Source organism: Lepidochelys kempii, chromosome 1, assembly GCF_965140265.1.
Source record: "Lepidochelys kempii isolate rLepKem1 chromosome 1, rLepKem1.hap2, whole genome shotgun sequence".
In the NCBI taxonomy this organism is placed as follows: Eukaryota; Metazoa; Chordata; order Testudines; family Cheloniidae; genus Lepidochelys; species Lepidochelys kempii.
The window spans coordinates 324865332-324884017 of record NC_133256.1 but is presented as its reverse complement, the minus strand read 5'-3'; the positions used below and the strand labels follow the sequence as shown (position 1 = coordinate 324884017).

Below are 18686 nucleotides of genomic sequence, written 5' to 3'. Positions count from 1 at the left end.
TTGCCCTCAAAGTTTGGTGGCTTTCATCTGGGGTTAAAATACAGGTGCATTTTTATATGAATGTTTCCTTTTTCTTTTTGTTCCAATACAACTGCACCAGGGTCTGAAAAGTTGATATTTAGCATGTATATAAACTGCTTATAGTAACAATGTTTTAAGGTTAATCTGTGTGGTCGCATGTAACGTTTTTGGGTAAACTGTAAATACATTTCACCTTGGCAGTAGTTCCCAGACTTTTTCACTGGTGGCCTGTGACGGGTTAGTTGCATTTTTTATTACTTCTACAGGGTTTTCATTGGAAGTGCTTTTTTTAAAAAAAAATTTTTTTTCTCAGTAACTGGAAACTAGGAGGAGCCACCAGTCTAGCTGCTTCCAGTAGGGGAGGATACTACATAAAAGGATGATGAGGCAACTAGCCTCTCAGTCAGCTCCATTCTCAGGGGTGTGTCCTTTCCCTATCAGCCTCAAGAGGCATATGTAGTGGAGAGGGAGAGGAATAAGTGGGTATGGTGTCAGAGCAATATGTGTAGGGAAGAGAGTAATAGAGCAAATGGAAGGGGAGATAAATGAAGAGCAAAAGTAGGCAGCCTGTTTCCTTTTTTCATAAAAGACAGAATACTTATTGCATTAAAGATAGTACAAGTACATAAATGGTTCTCTGATGTTAATTTGCCATGTAAATTGCTTAGTTGCCATAGGGGTGTTACTTGATCACAAATACAGAGAAGGTCCACGAAAAAAATTTTTTTTTCTTTGAGGGCTTTTGACCTACTGGGACAGAAAAGACAATGCTTTCAATTTAAAGTACATATATGTCCTCCATTTTTCCTCCCTTCCCACCAAAAGCCAAAACCCCTACCCTGGTTTTAAATGTTGCTGCTGTTGTAAAATAAACTACTCTAAATTGCAAAATCCAATTTAAAGTTGGCATTCGTTAACTCTTTTTTCCCCTCCAAATGCTTTTTCTGGTCATGCTTTGTAGTCTTGCTACACTTATAAATAGTTTATAAAGACTTAACTGTTGAATAGATGTTAGAAGCATATTACAGACATGAGTAGAATGTGTTATGGATGGTTATAACAGTTGATTAACCATTTATTGAAACATCTAGTAACTTAACACTTTATACATTATATTAAGGGTACATATTAAAAATAAAGTTTGATAATCTTTCTGACTTGTCAGGAGTTATATCCTTTTGTGTTACATATTTGTTTGCAGTGGGTACTGTAGGTGAAATCTATACTCCTGTTCATATATCAGTTGTTTTTTGGGTGGAGTTAACTTTAATGTTCTGGGTGTTTTGCCTTTTTGCACAAGCCTGAGTGGTACCTAACCCAGGTACTCATGTGGATTGGAAATCACGCAAAATTCCTCGATGATAAAATCCAGCCAATATTGGACAAGGCAGGCTCCTCAGTCAATGCAAGGGTAAGCAAATATGTTACAGTTACTCCTCACTTAACATCATCCCGTTTTTAACGTTGTTTCGTTGCTGATCTTTTCGAGAACATGCTCATTTAAAGTTGTGCAATGTTCCCTTATAACGTTGTTTGGCAGCCGCCTGTTTTGTCCACTGCTTGCAGGAAGAGCAGCTGTTGGAGCTAGCTGGTGGGGGCTTGGAACCAGGGTGGGCCAGCAGCCCCCCATCAGTTCCCCTAAGTTTCCTGTGCAGCAATTGCCAGGCAGTTCAGGTGTCCCTCTCCCCACTGCCATGTGCTGCTCCTGCCCTCTCTGCCTTGGAGCTGCTCCCGGAGTCTCCTGCTTGCTGTGCAGGGGTAGGGGGGAAAGAGGGGTGCTGATGTCAGGGTGTCCCCCCCCGCCCCCTCCCGCTCTTGCACCCTGCTCCTGTACCCCATCTCCACAGAGCAGGGGGGGACAAAACACGACAGGACTCAGGATGAGGCGCTTGCTGGCAGCAACTGCTCTCTCAACTTGCTAATCTACTTAAAAAGGCAGTGTTCTTAGAGTGAGGTCAGTGTACTTTAAAGGACAATGCGCTTGTCTGTCTCTCACTCACTCACTCACACACCATCTCTCTCGCACGCACGCACCACTCCCTGCACTTTGGAAAGTGGAGGGAGTGGTGTGCTCCAGTGGGATAGCGTGGATTCATCATCATGTTCAGTTTCCGCAGAGAATGTTTGCAGCCACTGCCATGCATCTATTGTGTCTCCTTCCTCCATTTATGCTGACTTGTAGAGTGTGAGGCTACATTAACAACGTGTTAACCCTTGAGGGCTCAGCCAAGTGCTAGTTCATCCTTTAGCAGCAAGGCATTCCGTCGGAAATATCCCACCCTCTTCCATTCTCTGACTCCACCACCTCAGCCAAGCTTCACAATCATCATTACTGTGTACAGTATTGTTTAAAACGTATAGTGTGTGTGTGATATATATGTCTTTTTTGTCTGGCGAAAAACATTTCACTGGAACCTAACCTCCCCCCCGCCTTATTTATATTCATTTTTTATGGGGAAATTGGATTAGCTTAACATAATTTTGCTTAAAGTAGCATTTTTCAGGAACATAACTACAATGTTAAGTGAGGATTTACTGTATGTGCAATTACATACAGCCAAATTCTAGCTGTGGTGTAAGTAGGCACAACTTCATTAACCTTATTGAATTTGTGATATGGCTGAAGTTAGTTCAGAAAGAGTTTTAAAACTGCATTAATATTAACAATTCTGACTTGCAGTTTCTATCTACTTTGGTGACTTTTGTTTTTTTCTTAAAGCTTGAATTTTCCCGTGCTCTGGTAATGCTGATTTTGGAGAAGTTGGCTGCTGATATCGTTTGCCTATTGTATGACGATAATCTCTTTTGTCATCTTGTGGATGAGGTGCTTCTATTTGAAAGAGAGCTGTATGCTACTCATGGATATCTCAGCAGCGTTCCCAGTTGCATGCATATTCTGTCAGAAGAAACCTGTTTTCAAAGGTGGCTAACTGTGGAAAGAAAATGTAAGATTTAATATGATTGGTTTTGTTTAAAGAAAAATAGATGAAGGCCTACCATGTAATACTTATCTACAAATAGTTCTATTAAGTTAGGATAAGTCACATGAATAAGGGATATTAGATCAGCACCCTAATTTTTATACAAGACTGTCCTGTTTAGTTTTAAAATAATACTTGCTAATGCTACCATAATTGATACGCTCATTGCCCCTGGACTGTGGGGATTTATTCTTCAGATAAAATTTCCATAGTCTCTGTGTATGTGCCTGGGTGAAGGTGGGCTTTTAAATTGATGGGATAAGTTAGGAAAGAAAAATATAGTAGAAAGAAAAAGAGGTTACTAATTTTTACAGAGAAGAGTGACAGGGAAAATAGAGACAGAAGTTCAGGGGAGCAAGTAAAGGACACTATAGGGAGAAAGAGACACACCAAGATCTATTATAGGGGAAGAGAAAGTGGAGTGAGTGAAAGAAGCTATAAGAAAAGCAAGAGAGATGCAGGCTTGTCTGTAGAAAAGGAGTTGGGTCTCTGGGAAAATCACTGCAATACACAAAGCCTGAGTTGGCGCATATATAGTGAATAGGGAGAGATAGATACTGTAGTCTGTATGGTAGGCAGGGATTGCCTAAACTAGAAAAGGAGATAATGACCAGAGGTGGTTTGTGCTCAGCCCTGCATCTTTTGCAAAGATAGGAGCCTAAGTCTGGGCTGCAGGGAGTCTTCTGTTTCTGCTTGAGATTCACAGCCTGGAAATCTCTTTGGAGTTTGGTATCTTAGGGTGTTTTAGCAAGAAATGGGAAGGGGAGGACCACCTCCCTTTTAACTGTCAGCCCAGTGATAAGGGTACTCACCCAGGATGTGGGAGACTCCTGGTTCAAGTCCTCCTTATGAGCTGTGGGATATTCTAATGAGGGGAATCTCTCAATTTCCTGTTGAAGCTGTTGCACTGTGGCTAAATATTTAAAGAGTCATGGCAAGGGGGAGTAGATCCTGGATTTCCCCACATCCTGAGTGGATGTGCTAACCATGAGGCTGTAGCGTCAGTCATGCTCTCACAGATGTGGACGCATGCACACTTTCCCCCTACTCCAATGACTCTTTAAATATTCCACAGTGCAACATATTCAATAGGAGAGATTGAAGAATTCCCCACATCAGAATATCCTATAACAGAGTGGTTAGAGCCCTCACCTGAGAATTGGCAGATCCCAGTTCAGATCTGTTCTTCCCTGCAGGTGGAGGGGGGACTTGAACTGGGGGTCTCCCAGATGAGTTCCCTAACCAGTGGGCTAAAAGTTATTTTGGAGGTCTGTCTCGCCTCCCCTTCCCCCCATTCTCTTGTTTAAACTTCTGAGGTCCCAATCCAATAAGTATGCTCAGAAATTGCCAACCAGATTGGGCCCCTCAAGCAAGTTAGACAAGAGAACACCTCTTTGCCCCTGGTTTATGAATTGCTCTAAAGCTAATGTGGGAGATTAGCAGCAACATACATGCTCAGAAGCAGAACTTTTACTGAAAAAACATAGGCGCCCAGTGAGTTTAGGTGCGTACAGAGTTTCAATGAGAGTTTTGTGGGTCCCATTGGTCCCAAAACTGGGACTTAGGCACCTAACTCCTTTTGTGCGTTCAGGCCATAGGAAATAAGGCTGATTGAATAGTGTTCAGTGAATATATTATTTGACTTCAAGAGTATTAGTCAAATATCTGTTATTGCAAAAAGAGTATTTGTACAACTTTAGCTGTATAAAGAGCTATTATATTATTTGACAAACAGGTGAAATTCGTTGGCAGATATATTTGTGTAGTAGGCTACATTTAAAAAAATAGTTGAGTGAAAATGTAAAATGCAGCACCTAAAGGTTTTTTCCATTAAATTGCAGAGGTTTGGCTTTGGAGTACATGACAGCACAATGTTTTTCAGCTTGTTTTGTAGATTAATATGACTATTAATATAATCCTCAGGGTAATAGATGTTGGTAAATTTTCAAGCAGTGATGGTGATAAGTGTCTAAGTGTTGTATTGTAAAGAATAAGAACAGCTGAAATAGGCCATGAATTTTCTGACCCTTTTTTGGGTAAAGGAAAATGCAGCTGTACAGGGTTGATAAGCACTTTAAAAATTATGATTAGTGATGATTTTCAATAAGCTAATTTTATATTCCTCTAAAATACTTCATCTTAATTGAAGCAATTGATGTTTTAATTTTCAAATTTAAAAACTGTATTTTTCGTCAATGTTACTTTTTATTAAATCTTATATTTTAGGATTCTTAAGTTTTTTTATTTAAAAATGATAGTTTATTAGAAGAAATCTTAAATATGTAAACTCCAAAGCAAGTTAATATATGAATATTAAATTATTAAACATTTTTGTGTGCCTGTCAGTTGCTCTTCAAAAGATGGACTCTATACTTTCATCTGAAGCTGCCTGGGTATCGCAATATAAAGATATCACTGATGTAGATGAAATGAAGGTCCCAGACTGTGCTGAAACTTTTACGACTCTGCTACAGGTTATCACAGGTAATTATTATAAAATTTGAGACACTTCTTAAGATGAATTCTCCTAAATAATTCAAGAACTATAATTCAGTACATTAATCTACATTAAATGTCAGTGGTTGTGGAGTCATCAAAGGAGTAAGAAGTAGAAATGTTATTTGGTTTGCATTTTAACAAATAAATGGAATTCTTGTTCCTTTTTCTTTGAACTTTAATGAATAATTCTTGTGATTATGATCAAACTTTTATATTTGTACTAATTTCTACAGTGATACACCTGATGATTACCATTAGAAATTTGTTTAAGTTTGAAAGAAGATAAATTGAATTCATATTTTTTGTTTATGTGTAAAAATGAAATAAAACAAGTCCTGTTATCAATTTTGAGGAATTCAGCCCAGGGAATGGTTGAGTGACCAAAAATGAATTCCTGAAAACATAGATACTAACTAACTTTAACCTTTCTACATGGTGAGTAAGAGCAGATGAACATCAAGGTGATTTTTATTTGAGTACTAAATGTGTATTCTGTCACATCTTGTGGGAAGATTTCTGAGGTCCACCTAGTGTTACCAGGCTGTTTTTCAAGTTTCCTTCCAGGAAAAAAATTTAAAATTAAATGCTATAGTGAAATCAGTAAAGCAACCATTTATTTAGGCCCTAGTTCTGCAGAGATTTACATATGTGCTTAACTTTAAGTAGTCAATGGGACGACTTTGAGGGTGTAAAATTAAGCATGCATGTAAGTCTTTGCAGGAGTGAGGCAACCACAATACTTACCTTTTTAAAAAGTTCCTGTTTTTATTTACTCTGGAAAATTTAAAATTTTTACAATTGTCTCTCCAGACAGATATAAGAATCTTCCTACAGCATCTAGAAAACTACAGTTCTTGGAGTTACAAAAAGACTTAGTTGATGACTTCAGAATACGGTTAACTCAAGTTATGAAGGAAGAGACTAGAGCTTCTTTAGCCTTCCGTTATTGTGCCATTCTTAATGCTGTTAACTACATAGGAACAGTATTAGCAGACTGGGCTGACAATGTTGTGAGTAATTACTGTTTTACATAAATAAATAAACTAACTCTGTTATGTGGTGCTCAACTAAAACCACTTCATTCATTTCAATATCTTAAGATGCAGAATTAATCATGAGTGCTGAAAAAACAGAATCAGATGTAAATTCTAATTCAGTGAAAGATGTTTAAAGATAAATTACTTCTTATAATTTAAACAGTGCTTAAATAGTGCTGTTTTTGTGCACTGTATCAAAACATCTAAAGCAGATTAGTTTCCTGTAAACTAGCACTGCACCTTGGCCATTCTGCAACATCTTGTTACATGGGAGACCACCTATGGATCCTATTCTTGTTAACCCTTACATGAGTAGTCTGGTAGAAGTCAATGAGACTGCTCATTTGTAAGATCTGTAGGAGCGGGCACTTTACTTTCTCAGGAAGCAGGGTGAATCTAGTAGGGGAAGGATTATTTCACCCATTATATTTAGAGCTATATTTCACTCTTACAGCCAACTGTCCTCCTACTACTACTTGTAGCCTACCACCTCCAGAATGCTCCATTATCTGTAAAAAGAAAGCACCATTGTGTCACACTAACCTTAGCTAATTTTCTTGCCTCAGTCAGCCCAGGAAGCAAGACTCCCAGACTATTCTATACTCAGCAAACGAAAACCTATAGTCAAGACGCTAAATTTCCAGGTCAACCTATCTCTCTGGTTAATGACCCATTGCCTCTAAATATATGAGGATTCTAATTTTCAGGATTTATTTCTGCTGAAGCATGTTAGCTTGACTTTTTTTTTCTTGCTCTTAAGTACTGCATCTTTACCTAATGCTATAAGGTATTACTTTTCAGCACACATCTATGCACCTATAGTTGATAGTGAGTTGCTGATCCTTCATGTAAAATTGAGAAGCCAGACGCATCTGACAGCCAGGTCTGTGTGGATTTGGAGCAGCCATGAGAGTACAGTTTTGTTTTACTTACCTACAAACCCTGATTCTATATTGGGGTCTGCTAGTGGAGACCTGTGTGGAGCCCTATTAACCTCAGTGGGGCTCTCCATGGCCTCAGAGGTTTGTGGTAGTGTGTCCTAATTCAGAATTTAGCCTGTTTCTGTATATTTAAGTATGCAACTTCATTAATGAATACCTGTTAAAATAAATTAACTAAAAAACTGGAAATGTGAAATTCAGTGCTTAATATGTTAGATGTAACGTATCTGTCTGCTATCACCATCATACGAACACTTCCATTTAATTTTCTTTCTTTATAAAATTTATATCAAAATTTCTTTTTTTTTTTTTTTTAGTGAAGGAAACAGTTATTAAAATTTAAATGCTATCCAGGTGTTAACTTGTAGTTTTTCTTAGTAGATTAAAAATAGTATGTCTGTCAGACTTTGCAGAAATCAGAAAATTGAGATTTTGGGGTAAAATTTTCAAAGCATTTAAGTCTCATTTTCAAAAGTGACTCAGGTAGTTAGAAGCCCAAAATTCCATTGAACTTCTGAAAATGGAATTTAGGACCCTATATCACTTAGGCCAGAAGAAAATTTGACCCTTCAGCTTTCTGTTTCCATCACTGGGGTTAAAACACCATACTTCTATACTCATTTGGGGACAATAGAGTTACCAGATTTTTTTTTTATAATCTCATCTTTTTGAAAACAAATTGCTAGTTTATAAAAGCCTTAGGGAAATATATTATCAGCTGAAGCTATGCATATTAAAGTACAAATAAAAAGTTACCATGGTAGAAATGTTTTTGCTCTAGTATATATAAATCTGTTTGTTTCTGTAGTTCTTCTTGGAGCTTCAGCAGGCTGCGCTGGAGATTTGTGCAGATAGTAATGCTCTCAGTAAGCTACAGCTAGGACAGCTAGCTTGTATGGAAAGCTCTGTCTTTGATGACATGATTAACCTTCTAGAACGCCTAAAACATGATATGTTGACCCGCCAAGTAGACCATGTCTTCAGGGAGGTCAAAGATGCTGCAAAGCTGTATAAAAAAGAGAGGTGAGTCTTTGTGTTAATGTCTTCTATTAATTTGTTATACAATTTTAAGACTTTTGGCAAAAAACTATGTAATGTAAAAATCTAGTTCTATGAATGAAATGAGATAGATGTAGTAAATTGTTTGGAAAGTGTTATCTGTTTTCTTCACAATTCCTTAAAAAAAATATTTTTTTGACTAGATTGTACTTTTCTAAAGCACAGTCCTGCAAACAGTGGAGGCACGCTGCAGCAGGACTCCCAGAAGAAATTCTTGCCGACTCTTATCTGACAATAATTGTTTCTTTGGGAATATTAAGGAGCAAGTGTGATAGGGCTTTAAGGGCTACCTCCATTTTCAATAAGTCCTAATATAACTATGAATACTTCTGAATAAAATTGGTAGGCTGCTTTCTAAAATAAAAGTTCTTTTCTGATTTGTTTCTACACATTTGGAGTCTCCCCCCCCACCCCGATTTCAGGTGTCCCATCTTACATTCCTGTTACTAAAATATAGGCTTGATATTATTAGAATGATACTTGGTGTAGAGTATTAATCCATAATGCAGACTGATCTTTTTTTGGATATTTGAGAAAGGGGAGGGATAGCCAAAACCTAAGAAAATTAAAAGTGGATGAGATTGTGGCCTTTTGAAAAAGATGAGCTTCATTGCTACTGCCTTCCTGGGAATAACTTTAGTGTAACATGGTGGTGTACATCTGTTTCTTCAGGTGGTTATCTTTGCCATCCCAGGCAGAGCAGGCAGTGATGTCCTTATCCAGTACAGCTTGCCCATTGTTGTTGACATTAAGAGATCGTTTGCTGCAGTTGGAACAGCAGCTTTGTTGCTCGCTGTTTAAAATCTTCTGGCAAATGCTTGCAGAGAAAGTGGATATGTTCATCTATCAAGAGGTAAGCATCTGCAGTTGTGATATGTGCTGTGACAATGAAAGTGCAATTGACTTACCTAAATTAACTTAGTGCATCTGTTTGCATACATATGTAGGTAATTCTGGCTAATCACTTCAATGAAGGAGGAGCAGTACAACTTCAGTTTGATATGACTAGGAATCTTTTCCCTTTATTTTCCCACTATTGCAAAAGGCCAGAAAATTATTTCAAACAGTAAGTAAGCCAATTTCTAAAGTATTAGTATTTCAGAACCAAGTATCCAACTGCTCATACCAAGTTCTTACATTGTGTATAAATCAGCATCTTTCATAGTTGCAGCTTGGATTAATTGGGTGAGAAATCTGTTAAAATTATAGTGTTGGAAGTGGAGAGAATCTGTACCACTATATCAGGTATGATTCTGCAGTTCATACTTAAGCAAAGCCCCCATTGACTCTGTGGTTTGTTCTTTTAGGTTAGCAGTGGATTGTTTGTTACACACAGTCTGGCACTTGCACATTTAGGGAAAACTGGATGGTAAAGCATGTAAACAGCACAAGAAGCCATAGCAGGACAAACCACCAAGAAACAAGGACTTGGGGTGCAGTACTGTGATTCCTACTAAGGCTAATTGCTCTACAAAGTCAAGCAGGATTTCAGCCTAAATAAAGAGTGCAGGAGTGGGTTCAGAAATGTTTAAGGATGAAGGTGATACATTGGTACTACAATAATACTTAAATGGAAGATGCTATATTTAGGGTTGAGGCTTTTGAAATATTTCTCAAACATTAAGCTTCACACTCCTTTCATGTGTATTATCCCCATTTATAATGGGAAAGTGTAGGCACAGAAATGTATAGTTACAGGGCATCTTCTTGCTTTTTGATGACTTTTGACAGGGAATGTATTGTTACCTATATATCATACTGTGTTCTTATTTAAGTATACGGAATAAGAAGGTAGTTCATCTTGCTTAACTTTTTACCAATATTAAAATGTAAAAAAGTATTTGCTTTTATTACTTTACTCCATGGGGAAACTAAAGTTAAAAAACAAATGCAGGGACCTGGGTAACTGGAAGCAGTATATGTCAGAAATGGTGGTTATACTCACATTTGTCTCACTGAAAACAAGACATTAAGGTGGATGTCTGCTATATATCTTGAAAGCTGTGGCTGCATTATCTTCTCAGTTTAGATTTTGTCTTTCAGATATCCAGAAAGGGGAGGTTATTCTTAGTATTTTATTAATGGGATGATCAAAAAACAAACAAACACAGACTGAATATACTGTGTCCTGACATGAAGTTGAAATGAGCACTCCTCTTCAGGCAGTAAAGTGTGTGTATTTTTTCCTCTTACAGCATAAAAGAAGCCTGCATTATCTTGAATCTAAATGTTGGCTCTGCCCTCCTTTTGAAAGATGCACTACATTCAGCCTCAGAAAATGGAACCATCTTGGATCCAAACCAGCCCTCTGCCACAGCAGTGTTAAATGAACTTGGAGTTTACAAATTAGCTCAACAGGATGTTGAGATTCTACTTAATTTGAGAACAAACTGGCCTAATATAGGAAAATAAGTAAAGATCTTCAAGGAAAATGGTTAGAAGTAAAATATCTGTTCTAGGTTATTTATCTGAATAAAAGTGAAGTCAAGCTATTGCATTAGTATACTTTTATTGTATATTCTTTAAAAAACAAAACAAAAAAACCCCCCACAAACAGACCACTAGTACATCTTTGTAAAATGCTGACTTGATCTAGCCTTATGCCTTAATCTTTTTATAATTCTGATTATATGTTGTGCATAGCCATTTTAAAACAGTTGCAATACTGAACTGGTTTCTAACATAGTATAGTTTAGTCAAATCTGTTTTAATCACTTTTCTCTAACTTGGCCTGTTTTGTAACTAGCCCCAACCTAGAAACACAGCAGGCTCAGACCTAGATTGGAGAATGTATTCCTTGTTGAATAGCAAGTGATCTGTTTAGTTGATGATGGCTGTAAGGCGGTAATGGTTATGCTGAGGAAACTTTTATGGTTTAGAGTAATATGGAGTAAACTCTGGGTATATATGCTACTGCATTCAGTGGTAAACATTCATTCAAATTGGTGCAGTCTCATTTTGGTATATGGACAGTACATAAATTCTCATACAGGGGCATTACATACTTAAATGTGTGTGCAGGGGGTGTGGAATGAGGTAAAAGCATGTGCCCATGTTCTGTCTTCTTTGATCATGCTAACTTTTAAAACTAAGTCCTGTTATGGAAACTTCAGAATTGTCTCTTCCTTGAATGTCCAAATCTTTTGTCCTCTTTAAAATGTTCTGAACAGGCCTTGCATACATTGTGACTAGTAAATTTGTTTAAAAATGCCATCACAACTTGTTCTGTTATTGAACTATTATTTATTTCAAATTGCTTATGTTTGGAAATAATGGTTTTGTTGGAATTTTGGGTATCTTCTCCAGGTTGTTCAAAACTGTTTTTCCCCAAGAGTCTTAAAGAAATATCTGGCTTTAAAAAAAACTTTCAGTGCCATAATGGCTGCTGTTCATTGCATACTAGAACAACATTTTGTACAGAAATAGTTTTATATTTGAACCAACACGTGTCAAAGCATTGCCTTCAGCTACTCTGAATAAGTCATTTTTATCACTGTATGGCCCCAAAACATTCTTGCTAGGGAAGATGTTACACTGTTTTGAATTTTTTTTTTGTAAAGGAAAAAGACGTTCAAAAAGACGCTCAAAAGACGTTCCTCAGGTGTAATGAGTAGTTTCTGATTATTTAAACTAGCACCATATAATTCATCTTTTTACATACTATGCTCATGCTACTCAGTTTATATTTGGATAAGTGAAACACTATCAGTTGCCAAAAGGAAATTAAAATAAAAACAAACTCAAAGATAAGACTTTAAAAAAAATTATTTTTAGCAGACAGCTGCTTAAGATTGATATATTGCCCAGCTCTCCTGCAACAACTTCTTCCTATAGATGAAAAGAAATCTAGTTAGATGATCTGTAAACAATTTGTTCATTACACATGAGGTTTCAGTATAGAATTTTCTTTCGTACATAGTGTTCTTATCCTCTCCCAAACCACCATAGTTATTTTCCATCATATGTGGGAAGTAAAGATGGACTTGTGTACTACACTTAGTTACCCAGTTCTCATTTAAAAATAACAACCACCTACTTTTCCAGTTCTGTACTCCTCCTCCCAAATAAACACAGACATGCCAAACTGAAGTTGAAGATACTCATGTAAAATTAATTATTACATTTGAGGAGTTTTTTGGTTTGCTCTCCCCTTCCCAAATGTGTGCCTGGGATATAGGGAACTTGTACAGGCTCAAAACAGGCGTTAGGCTCCTACACAATTGTACAGGCTGCCTTGCTTGCCAATCCACCCCTATGGCTTCTCCTGATCCTGGCTGTAAACTGGACTCCAGCTCTGGCATCCTAATTTCCTGCTGCCTACATCTACAGACTGCACTGTATCTCAACAAAGGCAAGTCATTTGAGTAAGAGAGCAAGAGGGCACTACAGACAGGTTCTATAGGACAGACATGGGGAAACAAAATGCTAGTCATCTGCATGCAGCAAAATGTCAAATTCTATGCAGAACTGCTCAATTCTTTGGTCTCTTTGGAAAAATGCCAATTTGCATAGCCTTGATAACAAGACTCCATAGGGTTTTGAGATGAATAGGGGAAATTAATTCCTCTAATTGTATCAGGTGATAAGCAGGCAGGTGGCACTACATTGGTTATGCTTAGTTCATGTTTTCAAGGTTCTCTCTGTGCTCATAATTTAAATGCTGAGATTCTGGAGCACAGCTCCGGAATCTCAGCATCCAACTCCACAGCCAGTGAATTTGCTGCATCGAATACACATAGCCCTGATTAAAATGTTGGTCCAAACCACACAAATTTTATTGGCTCAGTTGCTGGTGTAGTGGTTGTTCTAATCTTAATAAAAAAATAAAATGACTGGGCTGTCTATAAAATACAATAGTAGTTTTAACTCTATAATACTGAGGCTTTATGTACATGTATTGACTGAGTATACCACCCCCTACAGTTAATTAGAACTGAAAGGTTTATCACTGCAAACACAGATGCTCCTGTGTATAGGAGGAGATTACCAGCACTACTCTGAATCCCCAGAATATCCATCCAAGCTGCAGATATTTATTCTGATCAATTCCCTGTAGTACTGATTTCTGATATTTGGGATATTTTCCCAAATGACAATGTCAACTGGTAAAAAATTTTAATGCAAGTATCATTTCCACATATGGCTTTCAAGGAGACTGCTTTCAGAGATGACAAGAAAATCATTAAAAAGAAAAGGAGGACTTGTGGCACCTTAGAGACTAACCAATTTATTTGAGCATGAGCTTTCGTGAGCTACAGCTCACTTCATCGGATGCATACCGTGCGTTTCCATGGTATGCATCCGATGAAGTGAGCTGTAGCTCACGAAAGCTCATGCTCAAATAAATTGGTTAGTCTCTAAGGTGCCACAAGTCCTCCTTTTCTTTTTGCGAATACAGACTAACACAGCTGCTATTCTGAAGAAAATCATTGCTGTGCAGTCGGTGCAAATACTCTTTAGAGCAGGGATCGGCAAACTTTTTGGCCCAAGGGCCACATCTGGGTATGGAAATTGTATGGCGGCCATAATTCTCATGAAATTGGCGGTTGGGGTGAAGGAGGGGGTGAGGGCTCCGACTGGGGGTATGGTCTCTGAGTTGGGGCCAGAAATGAGTTCAGGGTGCAGGAGGGAGCTTCGGTCTTGGGCAGGAGGCTGGGGATGAGGGGTTGGGGGTGCAGGAAGCTGCTCCAGGCTGGGACCAAGGGTTTGGAGGGTGGGAGGGGATCAGGGCTGGGGCAGGGGGTTGGGGTGCAGGCTCCGGGTGGCGCTTACCTCAAACAGCTCCCAGAAGCAGCAGCATGTCCCCACTACGAGGAGGCGTGGCCAGGCGGCTGTGCGCGCTGCCCTGTCCGCAGGCGCCGCACCTGCAGCTCCCACTGGCCACGGTTCCCGGCCAATGGGAGCTGCGGGGGCAGCGTGCAGTGCCCCTTCGCTGTCCCTATGCATAGGAGCCGGGGGGGGACATGCCACTGCTTCTGGGAGCTGCATGGAATGGGGCATGCCCCAACCCTGCTTCCTGGCAGGAGCTCCAGAGACCAATTAAAACATCTGGAGGGGCGGATGTAGCCCCCGGGCCATAGTTTGCCCACCCCTGCTTTAGAGAGAACAGTGGCACCAATAGCAAAATATCTGACCTACTTGTAGAAATATGATGACTTTCAGAACTGTGAGCTTTTTTGCTAGTGCTCCCCATGGTACTCCATAAATTAGAACATATTTTTAAACTTTTCCTCAGTCTATCACTACTCGTTTATTATGATCCACCTCACAAGGAAAACTAAATGTAATCCAATCGCTTCTAGTTTAAATTTGACTTAAAAGTGACGTTTTTATTTTTTAACATAATTAAAGGATATGAACATAAGGTGACAAGTGCCTGATATTCAAACTGAAGTTGAGCAGCTGTGACTAGATTTAAGACCTGATTCTAAAAATATCATTATGCTTTTTAATACTACTTTTTTAAACAGCTTAATACAAGAATTCATGCAATTACACTTAGCTACAAATCTTTATCTCCCCCACATAAAGCCAAAGGGTAAAAAAGTCACTTTACTTACACTTCTTTCTTGAATATTTCCAATGTGATAGTTGCATCTTCTTCATAAGGCAAATCTTGAGTACTTAACCCCAAGGTTTTGAGAGCTATAAAGGTTTTTAAAAGAGAATCCTTTTAAACCTTGCAATGCAAACCCACAGAAGTCTAATTTTACATCCAAAATGTACTACTTTTTTCTGAGTCACAAAGATCTAGCTGGTAAACAAAATATAACTTTTTAAAGTTGCCAGCTCTAGTGTAGATTATTTTTAGACCTTATTGGTCAAATATTGTATGCAAGAGCGGGGAAGGGAGTGGTGGGAGGTCTCTCTCTTGTTTTGCAATAAGTAAATCGTTTTTCTATCAATGCTAAATTCTGACAGGTTGAGAAATTTCTTTAATGAAACTATCTCACATTCTTTTGAGCAACAACCTTGCATTTTATAGCCTAAATATTCTGCACTGTATTAAAGTTCTCATCTGTAAATAAATAAAAAATCATGTTAATTAAAAAATGCTAAGCAAGGAAGACAAACCTCCTTTGTACTGCACTAAAGTTATATAGCCTTGACTTGCAGTGTCCAGCATTTCAAACATGGCATCCAAATTTGATTCATCCACAAGATAAGGATATTCCGCATCAGTTAGTTTTGCAAGCTTCACTCTTTCCAGTGCATGTATCAAAAACTCTCTTGGTCTTTCTGTAAAAGAATAAAGTTAACAAATCTTGTTGATACTATACATTTTTTTAAACTAGGTTTACTAATTCTTAGCATTAAATGCAAAAACTGCACTACAGTACAGTAGGATTTATTGTTTTTATCTATACTGCACTAGCAGTGTAACTTCACTGAATATACACTAGTGTAAAAATAAATGTAATCTAGTTACCAGTTAATTCTTCAATCCTATAATTAATGTAAAATATTACATTTCTGACAATCTCAAGGAAATACAAGTTATGGCAAAACCATTGTTCTGTGTGCACCATCATGCAAATTAAAATCTCATATCAGATTGAATGCTAACAAAAGAATAGGAAGGGGCTGCTGTACCATTAAAGGTTATCTTCCATTGGATGCTGTGTTTAAAAAGTGCTATCTCTCCAGGTTATAATTTAAGATGCCATAGCAGTTAATGAAATGGGTGAGGAACAAATACCTCATATACTATACTGCTGAATGCTCTAGATTAATTTCCTATAAATAAACCAACTGCTGGTTGTCAACCAATGTTCCACCTCTCAGTAAAACAGATTCTAATATCCAAGGCTCATGTGAGCAACTGTTGTGTGTACGTTAGCGGCCACGTTTGATTAAAGGCCCTGAATTTAATGCATTACATTGTAAAATACTTTGACACCAGTGAAGTCCATGGCAAAAAACTCCCATTGATTTCAGTGGGGCCGAAATTTCACCATTTGAGTATAAAAAGGTGTTAAATCACATTTTATTTAGTATGTAAAGTAATGTAATAGTGGCTATAGGCTATATTAACCATATCTTTCTAGTGCTAGAGCTGTTTGTATTTTGTATACATAATAGCAACTAACTTAAATAGAAAAAAACTGAAATTTTGAAATATCAGTCACTTCACCCTAAAGCTTGCTTTCAGTTACTTTATAAACATATGCTGACTGTCCCCTAGAGCCTTGCAAAGGGGCAGTGGGGCACACTGCTAGCTTATAACCAAGGCTTTATGTACACTTTATGGCACATTAAATCGAAGTTATATGACAAAACCCTCAGAATTATTTAGCAGCGCTGCACTGAATTCTACAGCAAAGTGAATGATTTTATAAGCACTTAACCTTCAGTTTTAATGAAGTAATTCTAAAAACGAATTGAAATGTGAAAATATGTCACTACTGTCTATAATAAAATTTGAAGCATAGCAGATTCCTGCAGAATTTAAGCACTCCAAAGGCATGACGGTCTTTGGAAAAATTACAACATACATATAAAAAGCTCTTCTGTCAATGAAGTGATTTTTTTAATTGCCCATTAATGAGTCTTGTTAAATTTACAGCTAAGGTACTGGTATTTTACAGTCATAGGAAGTAAGGCAATTAAAAGAATCATTTGCAATATTTTAATAGAAGTTGTGTGGAACCGTAAATCTGCTAAGGGTATGGCTATATTTCACACTACTTGTGGAAGCATGTAGGACCATATGGAGCTACATGCCCCAAGAAAAAGCAAGCTGCATCCACACTGCAGTGTGTAGCTGCATACAGCAGTGAAAGGTTTGTGCAGAGGGAAGACAATGGTACTTGGGCTTTTAGACAGGTTTGAAGCAACTGTATAAATAATAATCAGCCTTCAGGTTGAAGAAGGGAATCTATGGTTAATTAATGTCTGGTGATATCCTGCATCAACAATTGATAAACATCCAATACTCTGCATGCAGTGTCAGTGCAGTGAAATAACGTACAACACCTCCCTGCCCACATGCAAATAGCTGTCGTAGCCCAGGCTAGTCATTTTGACATTATTTTCATTACAGTACTGGCTCGGGGCCCTACCCAAGGGCCCAATAGGGCTAGGTGCTGTACAAATGAATAATCCAAAGCCATTGTGCTGAGCGAGCTTACAATCTAGGTTTAGGACAAGCTGCATAGAGACATTAAAGAAGGTGGGGAAAGAAGCGATGCGGTAATATCAGAGCACATTTTCACACCCCTAGCAGGCTCTTCAGTTCGAGCAGAGCTGGCAGCGTCCTGCAGGCACCACAGGCGAGGGGAACGCGCGCGCCCCCACGGGGGCTTTTCCCAGCTGCACGGGATGAGCCCGAGAGGCACGTTCTCCCGCCTCCCGCCTCGGCTGTCCTGGCGGCCCATAAATCAGGGCTTGGCGTGACCCAGCGCCCTGAGGGAGGGGGGACACACCACAGATTTTTGTTTCCCTTCAGCCAATCCCGCGCCCCGCAGCCTGCGCTTGGGGGTGGGGGAGCGTTTCTGCCGCGCTGCAGCCGGCTGTGAATGGTTATAGCCGGCCCGGGTCTGAGCCCAGTCACGCATTCCCGACGGACCCGGCTACCCGCCGGCAGCCCTGCACCGGGAGCAGCAGCCGGGGCGGGGGCATGGAGCCCCGGCCGGTCTCCTGCCAGTGGCTCAGCGCTCCGCCAGCCTCCCGGGGACCCGCCGGAGCCCCTTGGGCCGAAGCCCGGCCGGGGTGGTGCCGCGCCTCCAGCGGGGCGCGCGTACCGGGCCGGTGGTAGAGCAGCAGCGCGCTCAGGTTGTGCAGCAGCTCCGGGATCTTGTAGCGCTCCAGGTACTCGCGGCCCTGCTGCTCGCCCGTCGCCGCCATCCCGCGTTGCTAGGAGACCGGCCCCGCGGCCACACCTCCACCACGTGACCCGCCCGCGCCCGGGCCGTGGCTCGCGGACGAGTGCAGGCCCCGCCCCCGCGATGCGGGGACAGGACGGGGCGGGGGCCCTAAGCCGGGACCAAAGGCAGCCTGGCGCCGCTGCCGGGAGGGAGGTGGCTGCACGCGAGCTGGGCAGGGCCCGCCACCGGCTGCTGCTGCTGCGGCGCGGTCGGGGACAGGGCTGAGGGGGGCCCTGCAGTGCGAGAGGCTGTTAGCTGTGGGGCTTTGCTGCCGAGGGTGCG

General features: G+C 39.8%; 2 protein-coding genes across 8 annotated transcripts in view; one reads left to right on the top strand and one right to left on the bottom strand.

The window, feature by feature from the left end:
- RINT1 (RAD50 interactor 1) overlaps nucleotides 1-11745 on the top strand; it is a 22545-nt gene extending 10800 nt beyond the window's left edge. For all 7 annotated transcript variants that reach the window (XM_073328489.1, XM_073328487.1, XM_073328491.1 and 4 more), the window contains 8 exons: nucleotides 1322-1432; nucleotides 2741-2966; nucleotides 5349-5486; nucleotides 6312-6511; nucleotides 8288-8502; nucleotides 9211-9391; nucleotides 9486-9604; nucleotides 10734-11745. In XM_073328489.1, the coding sequence (XP_073184590.1) occupies nucleotides 1322-1432; nucleotides 2741-2966; nucleotides 5349-5486; nucleotides 6312-6511; nucleotides 8288-8502; nucleotides 9211-9391; nucleotides 9486-9604; nucleotides 10734-10950 (1407 nt within the window). In that variant the 3' untranslated portion in view covers nucleotides 10951-11745. The remainder of the gene's footprint in view (nucleotides 1-1321; nucleotides 1433-2740; nucleotides 2967-5348; nucleotides 5487-6311; nucleotides 6512-8287; nucleotides 8503-9210; nucleotides 9392-9485; nucleotides 9605-10733) is intronic.
- On the bottom strand, nucleotides 11031-18686 carry EFCAB10 (EF-hand calcium binding domain 10). Its single transcript, XM_073328497.1, has 4 exons — nucleotides 18282-18686; nucleotides 15613-15777; nucleotides 15099-15183; nucleotides 11031-12366 (listed from the first exon to the last, which is right to left on the bottom strand). The coding sequence occupies exons 1-4, from the start codon at nucleotides 18382-18384 to the stop codon at nucleotides 12324-12326; spliced, it is 396 nt and encodes a 131-aa protein (XP_073184598.1). The 5' UTR covers nucleotides 18385-18686; the 3' UTR covers nucleotides 11031-12323.

Excerpts from the sequence above, each read along its gene's own strand:
- EFCAB10 (XM_073328497.1), bottom strand. The coding sequence starts at position 18,384 with ATGGCGGCGACGGGCGAGCAGCAGGGCCGCGAGTACCTGGAGCGCTAC. Across the intron at positions 15,184-15,612 it reads TTTAGTGCAGTACAAAGGAG|CTCTCAAAACCTTGGGGTTA; the intron begins GTTTGTCTTCCT and ends AAACCTTTATAG. Across the intron at positions 12,367-15,098 it reads GAAATATTCAAGAAAGAAGT|GAAGAAGTTGTTGCAGGAGA; the intron begins GTAAGTAAAGTG and ends TTTCATCTATAG.